The sequence below is a fragment of the Eschrichtius robustus genome, chromosome X (assembly GCF_028021215.1).
Source record: "Eschrichtius robustus isolate mEscRob2 chromosome X, mEscRob2.pri, whole genome shotgun sequence".
Lineage (NCBI taxonomy): Eukaryota > Metazoa > Chordata > Mammalia > Artiodactyla > Eschrichtiidae > Eschrichtius > Eschrichtius robustus.
Genome location: NC_090845.1, coordinates 69869099 through 69886288, shown reverse-complemented (window position 1 = coordinate 69886288; position 17190 = coordinate 69869099). Strand labels below are relative to the sequence as shown.

The 17190-nt window shown below is 34.3% G+C and overlaps 1 protein-coding gene across 2 annotated transcripts in view; it reads left to right on the top strand.

Moving 5' to 3' along the window:
- Positions 1–17190, top strand: part of BRWD3 (bromodomain and WD repeat domain containing 3) — a 113677-nt gene that overhangs the window by 28819 nt on the left and 67668 nt on the right. For both annotated transcript variants that reach the window (XM_068533344.1, XM_068533343.1), the window contains exon 7: positions 16847–17007. In XM_068533344.1, the coding sequence (XP_068389445.1) occupies positions 16847–17007 (161 nt within the window). The remainder of the gene's footprint in view (positions 1–16846; positions 17008–17190) is intronic.

Here is a 17190-nt window from a genome sequence, read left to right as displayed (position 1 = left end):
TAAATGTTAAGTTTTATTATATAACAAGGGATTTTTTTTGTCTACTCTGGTTGGCAAAGTATGGATAATATAATATTTTTGTATATATTTTATTATTTTCTTTATCATAGAGATTACTATCATTAGAGTAACCAATCTAATACCAAATGTTTCCCTCTTCCCTCCACCCTACCCATTTTGGAATGTGAGAGCATTGAAATTCTAGAGAGGAAAGGAAAGGGAAGAAGAATAGGAACTAAGTTTCACAGAAACTAAGCCTACTGTGCTAGATGTTCTACAAAATTCATGTCACTTAGATAGGTGGTATTATGCCTGTTTTATAGATTTTATAGATAAGGAAGAAGCTAGGCCTCTTGTTCTTTTCTCAATACTATGTTGCCTGTTTACTCCATCATTCTGCCAAAATAGGGGGAATTGGTAGAACCCATTCTGCCAACACCTGTTGAGCTACTTGCCTGGCTCTTTGATTTTCCCACAGGATTACTACTGTATATATCCTTTGCCCCGCTCTCCTTTTCTGTCAAACACATGTCCTCATTTATATTAAATAGTGACTTGGTACCCAGAAAAACAAGGGGGTGAGTTCACTGCTTTGACCCATCAGTATCCTTTATTTGGTGGGGGGTAAACATTGCTGATATGTTTAAACACAAAGCACTAACTGAGAGGTAGCTGTGGTATAAGAAAAAAGAACATTGGACATAAGTTCAAGCACCCTCCTTCTCTGTTAATTATCACCTGTATGACTTTGGAAAATTTGCTTCATCAACCTGGATCATAGTTTATTTATATGTAAAATGAGTGATTAGAGTAAAAATTAATCTTTAAAGTCCCTTCAAGCTCTAGCACAATTCTATAACATACACTAGTTCAAAGAGAGAAAGGTAAATCATGGTTGTGTGTAGATTACTTTCTAGGGCCTCAGAAATGGTGATTAGCCTCTCAGAATCTTCACTAGTGTTGGCTTGCATTTTTCCTTTCTATTTATTTATTTTTGACAAATACATATTGTATACATTTAAGTTATACAACTTGGTGTTTTGATATATGTCTACCATGTGAAATGATTACCACAATAAAAAATAAACCTGTCAGTTACCTATCATGTTACCATTTTTGTGTGTGTTATGAGAACTCTTAAGATTTACTTTCTTACCAAATTTCAAGTATACAGTAGATTATTATTAACTGTAGTCACTAAGCTGTATATTAGATCTCCAGAATTTTCTTATCTTTTTTTTTAACATTATTTTTTAAAAATTAATTAATTAATTTATTTATTTATTTATTTTTGGCTGTGTTGAGTCTTCGTTTCTGTGCGAGGGCTTTCTCTAGTTGTGGCGAGCGGGGGCCACTCTTCATCGCGGTGTGCGGGCCTCTCACTGTCGCAGCCTCTCTTGTTGCGGAGCACAGGCTCCAGACGTGCAGGCTCAGTAGTTGTGGCTCACAGGCCTAGTTGCTCCGCGGCATGTGGGATCTTCCCAGACCAGGGCTCGAACCCATATCCCCTGCATTGGCAAGCAGATTCTCAACCACTGCACCACCAGGGAAGCCCCCGAGAATTTTCTTATCTTAAAACCGAATGTTTGTACTCCTTAAACAGTATCTCCTCCTCCGTCTCCCCCCAGCCTCTGGCAACTACCATTCTACTTATTGTTACTATGAATTCAACTTTTTAAGAAAGATTCTACATATGAGTGAAATCATGTAATATTTGTCCTTCTCCGTCTGGTTTATTTCACTTAGCATAATGTCCACCAGGTTCATCCATGTTGTCATAGACGGCAGGTTTGCATTTTCTTATTGCCAAAGGCAGCTGTTTTTCCAATCTCCTGCATTTCCTGTGTCTAGAATTAAAGAGCACAAAGCTCAGTTACATTTTAAATGTAAATCTCAATGAAAAATTTCATAAGACAGAAAATTATTACAAATATTACATTTCTAATCGTACCTGTGGGCAAATGTCTCTTCCTGTGGTTGAATCAAATGCTTATTTGAGCCTATGCTTTTTACAAAAATGGGCGTTTTTAATGCACATTTTTAAATTGAAATATATTTGTTACACATATAACTGTAAATTTAAGGGTGTACAACATATTGATACATTTACATATTTTAATATGATTGACATTGTAATGATAGCACCTCTATCACGTTACGTAATCATCATTTCATTTTAGTGATTGGAATAATTAAGTTCTAATCTCAGCAAGTTTGATAATTATACAACAGTATTGTTGTCTATATTCACTATACTGTGCATTAGATCCCAAAGACTTATTTACTATTTACTAAGTTTGTACCCTTAACCATCTGTCCTATTCCCCTAGTCCCCAGCCCCTGATAACCACCACCTTACTGTCTTTATATAGTACTTGTCTTTCTCTGTCTGACTTATCACACTTAACATAAAGTCTTCAAGGTCCATACATGTTGTCAGAAATAGCAAGATGCCCTTCTTTATCATGGCTGAATAATATTCCATTGTATATATATATACCACAACTGCTTTATCCATTCATCTCTTATGGGTACGTAGGTTGTTTTCATATCATGGCTATTGTGAATAATACCAGAATAAAAGTGAGAGTGAATCTCTTCAATATTTTGTTTTCATTTCGTTTGAGTATATAGTGAAAAGTGGAATTTCTGGGTAATATGGTAGTTTTTTTTTTTCTTTTCTTTTTTTTTTTTTTTGGCTTTGCCATGTAGCATGTGGGATCTTAGTTCCCCAACCAGGGATTGAACCCGTGACCCCTGCAGTGGAAGCGTGGAGTCCTAACCACTGGACTGCCAGGGAATTCCCTGGTAGGTCTATTTTTAATTTATTGAGGAACCTCCATATTGTTTTCCATAGTGGCTGAACCAACTTACATTCCCACCAACAGTTCCCTTTTCTCCTCATCCTTGCCAGTGTGTGTTATCTCTTGTCTTCTTGATGATAGCCATTCTAAAAGATGTGAGGTGATATCTCGTTGTGGCTTTGCTTTGCATTTCCCTGACAATTAGTGATGTTGAGTATCTTTTCATTTATCTGGTGGGCATTTGGATGTCTTCTTTGGAGAAATGTCTGTTTAGTTCCTCTGCCCACTTTTTTTTGTTTTGTTTTTTTTTGTTTTTGTTTTTGTTTTTTTTTGATTTTTAAATTTACTTTATTGAAGTATAGTTGATTTACAGTATTGTGTTGATTAATTTCTACTGTACAGCAAAGTGATTCAGCTTTATATATATGTGTATATATATATATACATATATATATATATATATATATATATACACATTATTTTTCATATTATTTTCCATTATGGTTTATCACAGGATATTGAACATAGTTCCCTATGCTATACAGTTTATCCATTCTGTGTATAATAGTTTGCATCCACTAATCCCAAACTCCCAATCCAGCCCTTCCCCACCCCATCCCACTTGACAACCACAAGTCTGTTCTCTATATCTGTGAATCTGTTTCTGTTTCATAGACAAGTTCATTTGTATCATATTTTAATTAGATTTCACATATAAGTGATATCATATGGTATTTGTCTTTCATAAGAGAGTTCCTATTGATCCACATCCTCAGCAGCATTTGATGTTGTCAGTGTTCCGGATTTTGGCCATTCTAAAAGGTATGTAGCGGTATCTCACTGTTTTAATTTTCATTTCCCTAATCACATGTGATGTGGATCATCTTTTCATATGCTTATTTGCCATCTATATATTTTCTTTTTTTTTTTTCACACACACACACACTGTATTTTATTTTTACAAGAGATAAATAGACTGACACCAAGCATTGTACATGGATGACCACAACAAAAGCAACAATGATTGCAATTACCAAACATGAAACACACTCATACTATGTCATAATATTGACATTCAGTCCAGTAATCCTCCACTGTAACAGCTCCTTTACTTTGCAGTGAAAATTGATTTGTATATTCTTTGCCTCTGAGTCCTTGTGGGATTTTTTTTTTTTTAATTCAGACAGAAAGTCACAAAAATTATACTCATCCTCTGCCCACTTTTTTTTTTTTTTAATTAATTTATTTATTTATTTATTTTTATATTTATGGCTGTGTTGGGTCTTCGTTTCTGTGCGAGGGCTTTCTCCAGTTGCGGCAAGTGGGGGCCACTCCTCATCGCGGCGCGCGGGCCTCTCACTATCGCGGCCTCTCTTGTTGCGGAGCACAGGCTCCAGACGCACAGGCTCAGTAATTGTGGCTCACGGGCCTAGTTGCTCCGCGGCATGTGGGATCCTCCCAGACCAGGGCTCGAACCCGTGTCCCCTGCATTGGCAGGCAGATTCTCAACCACTGCGCCACCAGGGAAGCCCCTGCCCACTTTTTAATCAGATTTTTTGTTATTGAGTTTTATGAGTTCTTTATATTTGTTGGATATTAACCCCTTATCAGATATATGGTTTGCAAAAATATTCTCCCATTCTGTAGGTTGTCTTTTCATCATTTTGATTCTTTTTCTGAGCAGGAGCTTTTAAGTTTGATGTCCCACTTGTTGATTTTTGCTTTTGTTGTTTATGCTTCTGGTGTCATATGTGAATAATCATTGCCATGACCAATGTCAAGGAGCTTCTTCCCTACATTTTCTTTTAGAAGTTTTATGGTATCAGATCTCTGGTACATTTTGAGTTAATTTTTGTGAGTGGTGTAAGATAGGGGTCCATTTTCATTTTTTTTGCCTGTGTTTATCTAGTTTTCTCAGCACCATTTGTTGAAGAGACTATCCTTTCCCCATTGAGTGTTCTTGGTTCCCTTGACTCTGTTTTTGAATATTAGTTGACCATATATGGAGGGTTATTTCTGGACTCTCAATATGTTCCATTGGTCTGTGGGTCTGTGTTTATACCAATACCATACTGCTTTAATTACTATAGCTTTGTAGTATAGTTTGAAATCAGAAAGTGTGGTATATCTGGCTTTGTTCTTTCTCAGGATTGCTTTGGCTATTCTGGGTTTTTTTGTGGTTCCATACAAATTTTAGGATTGCTTTTTCTATTTATTTGAATTATGCCATTGGAATTGTTTTTTCTGAATTTTGAATTTTATTTTGAATTATGCCATTGGAATTTTGATAGGGATTGTGTTGAATCTACAGATAGATATGGGTGGCATGGACATTTTAACAATCTTTGCATCCATGAACATGGGATTTCTTTCCATTTGTTTGTATCTTCAATTTCTTTCAACAAAGTCTTGTAGTTATTTATTTATTTATTTTTGTACAGATCTTTTACTTCCTTGGTTAAATTAACTCCTAGGTATTTTATTGTTTTTGATGCTATTGTGAATGGGATAGTTTTGTTTTCAGATGTTTTATTATTAGTGTATAGAAATGCAACTCATATCTTTATGTTGATTTTATATCCTGCAACTTTACTGAATGTGTTGATTCCTTATAACATATTTTACTTGAGTCTTTGGGATTTTCTATATATAAAATCATATCATCTGCTAATAACAACAATTATGCTTCTTCCTTCTCGATTTGGATGTCTTGTATTTCTTTGTCTTACCTAACTGCTCTATCTAGGACTTTTAGTGCTAAACTGAATGAGAGTGGTGAGAGTGGGCATCCTTGTCTTGTTCCTGGTCTTAGAGGAAAAGCTTTCGATTTTTCACCATTGAATATAATGTTAGCTATGAGTTTGTTGCATATGGCCTTTATTATGTTGGTATGCTCTTTCTATACCCAATATGTTGAAAGTTTTTATCATGAAAGGATGTTGTATTTTGTCAAATGCTTTTTCTTCATCTATTGAAATGATTATGTGATTTCTATGCTTCATTCTATTAATGTTATATACTATATTTATTGATTTGCGTATGTTCAACCATCCTTGCATCCTAGGGATAAATTCCACTTGGTCATTTTCTTTTTTTAATTAATTAATTAATTTGTTTTATTTTTGGCTGTGTTGGGTCTTTGTTGCTGCATGCGGGCTTTCCTTTCTTTAGTTGTGGGGAGTGGGGGCTACTCTTTGTTGCCCTGCACGGGCTTCTCATTGCAGTGGCTTCTCTTGTTTTGGAGCACAGGCTCTAGGCACTCAGGCTTCAGTAGTTGTGGCGTGCGGGCTCAGTAGCTGTGGCTCACAGGCTCTAGAGCATAGGCTCAGTAGTTGTGGTGCACAGGCTTAGCTGCTCCGCAGCATGTGGGATCTTCCCGGACCAGGGCTCAAACCCATGTCCCCTTCCTTGGCAGGTGGATTCTTAACCACTGTGCCACCAGGGAAGCCCTGGTCATTTTCTATGATTCTTTGAATGTGTTCTTGAGTTCCGTTTGCTAATATTTTGTTGAGAATTTTTTACATCTGTGTTCATCAAGGATATTGATCTGTAGTTTTCTTTTTCCTGTGGTGCTCTTATCTGCCTTTGGTATCAGAGTAATGCTGGCCTCATAGAATGAGTTTGGAAGTGTTCCCTCCTCTACAGTTTGAAAGAATTTGAGAAGGACTGTCATTAATTCTTCTTGAAATTTTTGGTGGAATTTCCCTGTGAAACCACCTGTCCTGGGGTTTTCTGTGTTGGGAGGTGTTTGATTACTGATTTAGTCTCTTTACTTGTTATTGATCTGTTCAGATTTTCTATTTTTTCCTGCATCAGTGTTTGTAGTTTATGTGTTTCTAGGAATTTATCCATTTCTTCTAGGTTATCTATTTGTTGGCATATAATAGTTCATAGTAGTTTCTTATGAACCTGTGTATTTCTGCAGTATCAGTTGTAATGTCTCTCATTTCTAATATTGTTTTGAGTCTTCACTTTTTTTTTTCTTAGCCTAGCTAAAGTTGTCAATTTTGTTTATCTTTTTGAAGTACCAGCTCCTAATTTTGTTGAACCTTTCTATTGTTTTTCTGGTCTCTATTTCATTTATTTTCACTCTGATATCTATTATTTCCTTCCTTCTGTTAACTTGGGGCTTACTTTGTTCTTCTCTCTAGTTTCTTGAAGTGATGTTGTTTATTTCCAGTCTTTCTAATTTTTTTAATACATGAATTTATCACTATAAACTTTCCTCTCAGAACTGCTTTTGCAGCATCTCATAGGATTTGATATGTTGTGTTTCCATTTTCATTTGTTTCAGATAGTTTTTTTGTGTCCTTTTTGATTTTATCTTTTACCATTGGCTTTTCAGAAGTGTGTTGGTTAGTTTCCACATATTTGTAGACTTTCCAGGTTTCCTCTTGTTGTTGATTTGTAGTTTCATACGATTATGGTCAGAAAAGATAGTTGGAATGATTTCAGTCTTAAATTTGCTAAGACTTGTTTTGTGTCCTATCATATGATCTATTTAGGAAAATGTTTCATGTTCACTTGAGAAGATTGTTTATTCTGCTGCCATTGGATGGAATGTTCTATATATCTGTTAAGTCTATTTGATCTAAAGTATGTTCAATTCCAACCGTTCCTTATTGATTTTCTGTCTGGGTGATCTATCCATTGCTGACAGAGGGGTATTAAAGTCCTCTAGTATTGTTGTTTTGTTGTCTGTTTCTCCCTTCAGACCTGTTAGTATTTGCTTAATATATTTAGGTGCTCTTATTTTGGCTGCACATATATTTACAATTGTTATACCTTCTTGATGTAATGACTCCTTTTATCATTATATAATGACAGTCTTTGTCTTTGTTATCATTTTTGGCTTGAAGGTCTTACTTTGCCTGATAAATATGGCTATCCCCACTTTCTTTTGGTTTCCACTTGCCAGTAGTATCTTCTTCCATCCCTTTAATTTGAGCCTATATGTCTTTAGAGCTGAACCGAGTTGCCTGTAAATGGCATGTAGTTGGGTCTTGTTTTTTTACCCATCCAACCACTCTATGCCATTTGATTGGTGAATTCAACCATTTACATTTAGAGTGATTATTGATATGTAAGGCCTCACAACTGCCATTTTATTGTTTGCCTTGTGGTTGTTTTATGTCTCCATTGTTTCTTTTTCCCATTGTTTCTGCCTGCCTTGTAAATTGTTGGTTTTCCATGGTGGAATGCTCTGTCTCTCCTATTTTTAGTTTAATGCATCTATTCCAGATTTTTGCTTTGTGGTTACCATGAGGCTTACATAAAACATCTTAAAGATAAGAAAAAACAGTCCATTTTATTCTGATAGCAACTTATCTTCATTCACCTTTAAAGATTTCCACCCCTTTTCTCCTCCACTTTTCTTTCTTTCTTTCTTTCTTTTTTTTTTTTTTTGGCCGTGCCATGCAGCATGTGGAATCTTAGTTCCCCAACCAGGGATTGAACCCATGCCCCCTGCAATGGAAGCACAGAGTCTTAACCACTGGACCACCAGGGGAGTCCTTCTCCTCCACTTTTCTATTTTCAATTTCACTATTTACCTCTTTTTATGCTGTGAATTCATTATCAAATTATAGTGGTTATAGTTATTTTTAATAGTCTTTCCATTTAACCTGTATCTAAAGTTAAGTGGTTAACATACCATTCTAATATGGAATTACAGTTTTCTAATTCTGTCCATTTTTCTCCTTTACCAGAGTGTTTCATATGTCATCATCTTGCTTTTTAGTTCTTTCATTTCAGTTGGAGAACTCCTTTTAGTGTTTCTTTACAAAGCAAGTCTAGTGGTGCTGAACTCCCTCAGCTTTCGTTTGGCTGAGAAAACCTTTATTTCTCCTTCACTTTTGAAGGATAACTTTGCCAGATAAAGTATTCTTGGCTGGCAATTTTTGTCTTTCAATAATTGGAATATGTCAGTCCACACTCTCCTGGCCTATAGAATTTCTGCTGAAAAATCTGCTGATAGGCTAATGGGGTTTCCTTTGTAGGTTACTTTCTCTTTTACTGTTGCTGGCTTTAATATTCTTTATCATTGATTTCTGAAATTTTCATTTTAATGTGTCTTACAGAACGTCTTTTTGCGTTGCGGTAATAAGGTTTTCTATTAGCTTCGTGTACTTGTATGTCCAAGTCCTTTCCCATGATTGGGATGTTCTCAGCTATTATTGCCCAGTTAGTTGTTCATCAGAGGGGAGAGAAAAAAAGAAAAACTAAACTGTCATGATGCTGACATCATTCCCCTAATGCACTTTAAATTTGGATTCTGCTACTGATAGCTGTGTCTTAGCAAGAAATCATGTGGAGTATGAAATTCTATAAGAAATACTCATTTTAATTCAACATTTTCTTTATTAAGTATATAAAATATAAAACCTTAAATTTAGTATAAAATAACAAATATTTTATACTTTATTACAACTTTCCCTAATTTTAAACTTATTTACTACTTTACAGTTTTTGTCCTCTACCTGTTATATAATTGTTTCAGTATGTTTTAGCATAGGCTTCCTAATCATTTTTTGGTCTAATAATGTTCTATCTTTCATGTATGAAGATAATAGAAGGAAATGTGCTTTGAGGTATTTTTTCACAGAATTTATGCACTTGCAATGATCCTTCTATTTCTTTTTGCTTACTGACCTAAGTGTGTTGATGTGATTGACTGAATTTAGGAGAACAAACTGTGTGGTTTTGAACTATTGTAGGAATAAGCTGATGTACTAATACAGTTTTTTTGGTACAACAACCCTGTAATAAGTCCTCAATTTGGATGTACTGTTGTTAAGTGTCCTTGTTATTGATTCTTCTAATTTTTTTAAGTTTTTTTTTAAATCACCCTTCAATATTTGAGGGTCTAGTGCTAACCTTTGAAGTCAAGAGAATAAATAGTATATCTTGTGCCACACTCAACAAATGTTCTAAAATACACACACTTTTTTCTAACACTAGAATTTTATAGGTTATTGGTAGATTTTACTTTTTTTCCTATAAAATGGTGGGATAGATAACTAATGGAGAGGACAGTGAAAAAAAGAGTAACGTAAGAAAAGAAGCACATCCTTATAATTCAGGATGCCAAAAAGTGAGGAAGGCAAAGCTGTTATTGAAGACTAGATGAAAAAAGTCAGTCTGATTCTAACCTTATTAATTTGGGACACAGTGTTCCATATTGTAATTTTGAAACAAATAGAATTTGATTACATAAAATGGTGCATTAATATCCAACATACACTAGAATATTATACACTTCAAATTATGATATTATTCTATTCCTTTTTTCAAAGACCATTCAGTATTATTAATTTCTAAAGGTAATTAAATAGCATTTAAAATATTAATAGAAAAAATAGATTTCAGGAGAATCTTTATGTGCATTTTATTCAGTTTTAATTAATTATTTAATATGTTCTTCATAAAATTTGAGTCTTCTTGTGGGATAACTGTGACCTTGTATTCTCTCCCTTTTACTGTTCATTACCACTTCTAACTGATGTGGCGAAAGCACAGGAAATTAAGCCAAAATAAGTTAATTTTACCGTTTGTTACTGGCACTAGTAAAATTACCCATAAGAAAAAAAAGTGATATGATGAAGTATAGCAGGTATAACATAGGGAAAAGATCCATAAAGGAGGAAGTGACCAGTAATTCATGATAGAAAACATACAGGTTAGGCAGAATATTTACAAATATTAGATATAACGCAACAAAGTGAACTAGAAAATTTAACATAAAGACATTCAAAACTTGTAATGGTATTAGTTCTTAAAATGTGATGAGTGGCGATACTTGGTCCTAAACAAACATATCTAATAGGAAGGTAAGGAGTAGCAGTGCATGTTAAATGTATTTACAAATCCATAGGCCAAAATGTGGCTGTGCTATGAAAAACAGTGTGTAGAGACTGAGTGAGAAATTTATATTGGATTATATTACAGACTGTACAGTATGGATGATGCTTTCCTAATGGAGAGGTAAAAAAGCAGGATATCTATATCAAACTAATAATGAATGTCCTTTTATTCCTCCCCACTCCAATTTAGTTATTATGTTGAGCCATTTAAAATTACTACTTCTATTTGTAGAAAATGGTTGAATATCAACAATTTCATATGGTTCAATCCATATAAGAATACCCCCAAAACACCTTTAAAGTTCTAATTAGCATATGGGGAAGGAACCTATAGATTTATTAAAAAGGAATAGATGGAATAAATTTATAACTAAAATGTAAGTGCTGGGGATAATTATATTTTGCTTTAGTCTTCTCTATCAAAGAGGAAGATCTCTAAACTGTAAAGGATAGAGCTAGCATGGTTAAAAGAGAAGAAAACCCAAGATGCATGAGTACCTAGCTGCTTTAAGAGTCCCAAATGAATTAGGTCACAGTATACTGAACTAGTTTTCACTGGCAGGTATTCTTTGTGAAATCAGAGTAGACAAGAGAAATGGAAATGACCAATGGACAAGTATACAATAAGGGAACAAAGAACAGATCTTTAAATTACTGATTGGTGAACTTAGCTTTAACCCCAAGAAAATTTTAGACAGGCTTATTTAATAAGTGGTTTGTGTACTTTTAGAAAAGAAGGAGGTGATCACTAGGACCTTAAATACATTTACTAGAAAAGAATGTCAAACTAACTTTAATCTGACTATTAGACAGTGTAAGGCAGCCGTTTTAGAAAACTAGTGTAGTCTTTGCAATCTTAAATTGCATTTATAGAGGCATAGCTGGAAATAATCCCCTGTACTCTGTGCTGATCAGACCACTGGGGATATTTTGCTCAGTTGTTTTTTTTTTGTTCGTTTGTTTGTTTTTTTTTTTTTTTGGCCGTACCATGCGGCATGTGGGATCTTAGTTCCCTGACCAGGGATTGAACCCGCACCCCCTGCATTGTACGTGCGAAATCTTAACCACTGGACCATCAGGGAAGTCCTCGTATTGTTTTAAGAGGCTCAGACATTGATGAACTAGAGACTTACCAGAAAAAAGCAACCACAGTAACGTTTATGGTGAAAGAATGTTTTTTTCTATAGGGAATGATAGGAAAGAAAGGTGTTTGTAAATTATGGCTGTGAGTAATATAGAGGGGACTTCACATGTTGAGAGAAGACTTAAGGCACAAATGATTTAAATATTTCATGGGTTACCATATAACAAAGGGATTTGACTTTTTTTTTAAGTGTAGCTCTCAAGGGCTAAACCTGTATGATTCTCTGGAACTTGCAGGGAAAGAAATTGAGCTCAGTTAAAGGTAGAGTCTCTGCAAAATTAGAGCAGCTCAACATATAAATCATTCATTTTTGAGAAATAATCTTCTCTTTACTAGAAGTGGATAGGCAGAGGCTGAATGGCTATCTACCAGATACATTATAGAAAGGATAATTTTGTGGGGAGGGAAGTTGGACTAGAATTGGTAGTTCACAAATTTGGCACAGTATCAGCATCACTTGCAGAACTTATTAGAAAAACACATTTTGAGAGATATATATTTCTGCAGATCACTTCATTAAAGTATCTTATTCATTCCTGCAATTGAGTACATGATGAAAGCTTTTGCCCAGTGGAATAATGTAAATTCCACAAGGATGGGAATCTTGTTTGACTCGTTTATAAGTTGTATTCTAGTATTTGTCACAGTGCTTTAGCTCATAGTAGGTTGTCAACAAATACCTTTTAAAGAGAGAAAGCAATTATTCCATTTGTAGCTGTTTATTAATCTCTGTGACTTAAAAAGTTTATAAAATACACTGAATAAGTCTTATCTTGTTATTACTTGAATCTTTAAGCATTTTGGTCTCTTGTTGGGTTAGTTCATATATCATTTTTTAGAGAACAGTTTGGAAGCTTATCCTACAAAGATTTAAAGAAAAAACTTAGGAGACATAGTGGATTCTGAATGTAATATTTTGTATTTAAATACATTTTATATGTATGTATATTTGACTAATTTATCTACTAATTGAATTTGTCAGCATTGCTAAATACAAAGAAATTATTGTGACATCAAAGATGTTTTTCTCAAAAGTTCTTAATGTATTTCAAGACAAGGTTGGCATGTTCACATCAGTACTCAAGAGAAAATGCTCTGTAGTTGATTGTTCGAACCTGACTATAACCATATCAGCTCCCCAGATAGAAAGGTGTCATAATTAAGGTGTACTATTTTTCAAGGTTGCCAGATCCTTAACAACAGTGGATGGAGAAGCAGGCATTTTGTTCTGACTAAAATTATGTTGATTGATTGCCCCGTTCTAACCAGTGTTTTGAGGGTTGTATTGTCATTTCACTTTCGTAACTTTGAGAGCTACATTCCTTAGTAAATTGAAGCTGAGATAACGTTTACTCTTTATAGTGTTTTTGAAATACTTAAATAAGTAATCAAGGTAATTAATTATATATACTAAAACTTATTACATACCTTTGAAATACAGTAGATTTTAGAAGGCTTAATATTGAGAATGCAATAATGAATAGTGGATATATTGGCATAGGATTGTGGGATTTTTCTTTTTTTATTTATTTGTAGTTGTTTCTCATTAATACTTCATTCTACTTTGTTAGGGTGAAAGTTTAAATTGCTCATCTCTAATCTTGCATTCTGCTTATAATAGAAGAAGAAACAATGCATTCAAATAGTACATTTGATAGATATTTATTTTTTAAATTTTTTTTAAAAAGGGTATATATTTTATTTTATTTATTTATTTATTTGCTGTGTTGGGTCTTTGTTGCTGCGTGCAGGCTTTCTCTAGTTGTGGCGAGCAGGGGCTACTCTTCATTGTGGTGCATGGGCTCAGTAGTTGTGGCTCGCAGGCTCTAGAGCACAGGCTCAGTAGTTGTGGTGCACGGGCTTAGTTGCTCCGTGGCATGTGGGATCTTCCCTGACCAGGGATCAAACCCATGTCCCCTGCATTGGCAGGTGAATTCTTAACCACTGCGCCACCAGGGAAGTCCCTTATTTTATTTTTGACTGTTTTATTTTTATTTATTTATTTTTTAATTGAGGTATAGTTGATTTACAATATTAGTTTCAGGTGTATAACTGATTCAAACATTTTTATAGATTATACTCCATTTATAGTTATTATAAAATATTGGCTATGTTTCCCTTTGCTGTACAATATATCCTTGTAGCTTATTTATTTTATACATTGTAGTTTGTACCTCTTAATCCCCTATCCCTAACTTGCCCCTTCCCCCTTTCCTTTCCCCACTGGTAACCACTAGATTGGTTACCAATGGTCTATTCATATTTTCTATTTCTTCCTGGTTTAGTTTTAGGAGATTGTACATTTCTAGGAATTTGTCAATTTCTTCTATGTTGTCCACTTTATTGGCATATAGTTTTTCATAGTAATCTTGACAGAGATATTTAAATACAACACAGTGATAATTGTGTGTGTGTGTCCCTTTATTTTATTACTACTTTTGAGGAAAGGAATAAGGACTCTAAGCATCCCTCTCCCCCGAAGGAGCTATATAATATTTATGCTAGAAGAATGAGATCTACTTTCTAGTAAAATACTCAAGGATTGGTCAAAAGTGAACTCTTTTTAATTGTATTTTTATAGTCAGTTATCAGCCATTACAAATTTCAGAAAATGTTCTTGATAAAGGATTCTTTAGAGATGTAAGAAAAGCAAAAAGCATCAGTGCTGAAAAATAGTGGCTAAATGGAGAATACATGCAAAAGAGTGTTGACAGAACTCCTTATTGTATATAGAGCCTAAGGCCTGTTGACATTACCAAATGACTGAGAAAAATGTATAAATATTATCATCTCAGGTGCTATATGAATAAACAAAAATCGCTGAGATAGGAAAGAAGGAATATTTGATGATCCTGCTGTCGAATATGTGATATACCTTATATAGGAATTTTTTGAATAGCTGTTAATGGACTAGAGAACCTAATAGAAAACTTGTGTTTAAGATAAAAATGTATTATTAGAAGAGTGTTAAGTGAAACTTAAAAAAATCTATACTTTTATCACAAAGCAGTTGGTTTCATTTTTCTTTTTCTTTCTAGTCTTTATACATATATGTATGCGTTTTTTGTATAATTTAAATCATCACCTACTTACAAGTTCATATTTTATATTTTTTGCTTTGTAGTTCCTAAATTGTTCCACATTGATGGAGTTTTCATATTTTAATTATTAATTTTTACAGAATAGTCCATCATATATTCTGTAATTCTGATTCTTTCTCTATCTCTGCTTCTCTGATTTTTTTCTTCATGTTGATGGTGTTTTTTGTTTTTAAACTTCAAATTGGTTTTCAACCAGGGGCAGTTTTTTTCCCCAGGAGATGTTTGGCAATGTCTGGAGATATTTTTGCTTGTCACAAGTTGTTGTTGGTGGGGTGTTAATAGCATCTGGTGGGTAGAGGCCAGGTATGCTGCTAAACATTCTACAGTAGACAGACAGCCCCCCACAACAAAGAATCCTCAGTCCCAAAGTTCCAAAGGCCAATAGTTCCAAGGTTGAGAAATCCTTCCTTAAAAGTAACACACCTTTTCCTCTATTTATTTACAGAATATGAATGTAAAAAAGCAAAGCAGAAGTAATGGTTGATTGTTTAAAGGAACTCAGAGCAGTAAGAAATGTTTGACTGGAGAGGGAAGATTGCTAAAGTACGAAAGTTACGGTGCCTGCTCTTCCCATCTTAGAGTTGTGGCCATTTCTAGAGGTTGGCATGGGAAGCAACTGCCAAAAAGGAAACCTCTTACCTAGTACTGATGCTTATGGATTTTCCACCATTATTTATTCAGCATCTCGACATAAATACTCAGATTTCTAATGTGTTCTTATGATTTGCATTCAAAGTTGGATTTTGCTATTCATCATTCAATTTTTGTCATTTTGTCAGTTTAAGGTGGCCAGTAGATTGACCATTGCCTGAAAAAGACTTCATTGCTCTTAAGATTGAGATGTTGAAAGGTTTCTTATTTTTGATTGTGGCATGCTTCTAATTGTACTAATCTAGCTACAACCCAATTCTTGCCTTAATTTTGCCTTGTTTCAACATAAAGCTATTATTATTTATACTATATTATTATGAAGTATGGTAAAATTTTGCCTTGCCTCAAGGTCACTTTAACCTTTAAGGCTTCTATGTTTTGATTAAAATATAATATGTGGGATGCTGAATACTTTCAGTGTATAAGGGAAGACTGGTGGAATGTCACAGAGCAAGTAGGTGCTTGTATATCCTTACATAGGGAACAAGATCTTCATTTTAGGGAAGTGAGTAGAATCCAGGTGGTATTTGGAGGAGAATTTTGCAGATTTATGCTTTATTCTGGCTGCTTTTTAAGAAAATCAGAACACAAAACAAACAAACAAAAAAGGAGACAGGATCTAAGATGACCTTATAAGAGATGAATTCTCAAAAGTTCATTGATTAGAGGGAGAGTCAATAGTTTCTGAAACCAAAAAGGGGGAGAACCTATAGACAAGTCTAGAAAGGATTGTTTGTTACTGAAAACCTATGTGGTATTATAGCTTCCTTCCTCTTTTTACTGTATACATCTCTTGTATTACTCTTGAATTTTTAGGCGCAGCTGTTTACAGGGTGGATGGGTGTGAGGAGGTAGGACAGGAGTTCATAAAATTTCCTATATACATTTTAAGATGTATTATACTTAACCAAATACCGTTTTTATTCTAAAATTCTTTCATGTTATGGTAAGATTTACCTATATATATTTAAAGTTACAGTGTCTTTGTCTGAAGTATACCAAGAAAGGCAAAAGGGGATTGTACTTGGGAAACCATAGTAAGGTAAACAGAAAATCAGACTTCTGGGATTTGAAAGAAGAGTATTCTTAGTGCTTTGTGGTAGTGAACTTGAGTTCATAAAATCGTGAAATGTGTGATGGAATTTAGACTTCTCACAGTGTAGAATTGCCGTGGTGTGTGTACCCTGTTTTGTTTCATCATAATACTGATGATTTAACTTCATGTTAAATGTAGTTTTCACTTTTAGGTTTTAAGAAGTGAATCCCGTGTTTTCTGTTTTTCAGTGAATATCACCTCTGCCAGGCAATTAACCGGATGTAGTCGCTTCAGCCATATTTTCCCTTCATCTGCTTACCAGCACATTAAGATGCATAAGAGAATTCTGGGGCACTTGTCATCTGTCTACTGTGTAGCATTTGACCGAAGTGGGAGAAGAATTTTTACAGTGAGTTTAAAATTAATGATACTATAGCATATTAGAGATTTACAACAATGGAAGCTAGGCTTCATGGCATTGAATTATGCTTTGTAAGCAGTTCTTCCTTTTTAGACGCATGCATGCAAGAAAAGATGAGTGGAAATTGAAAATCTTTTCTCTTTCTATATAAGTAAATGGATGAACTATAAT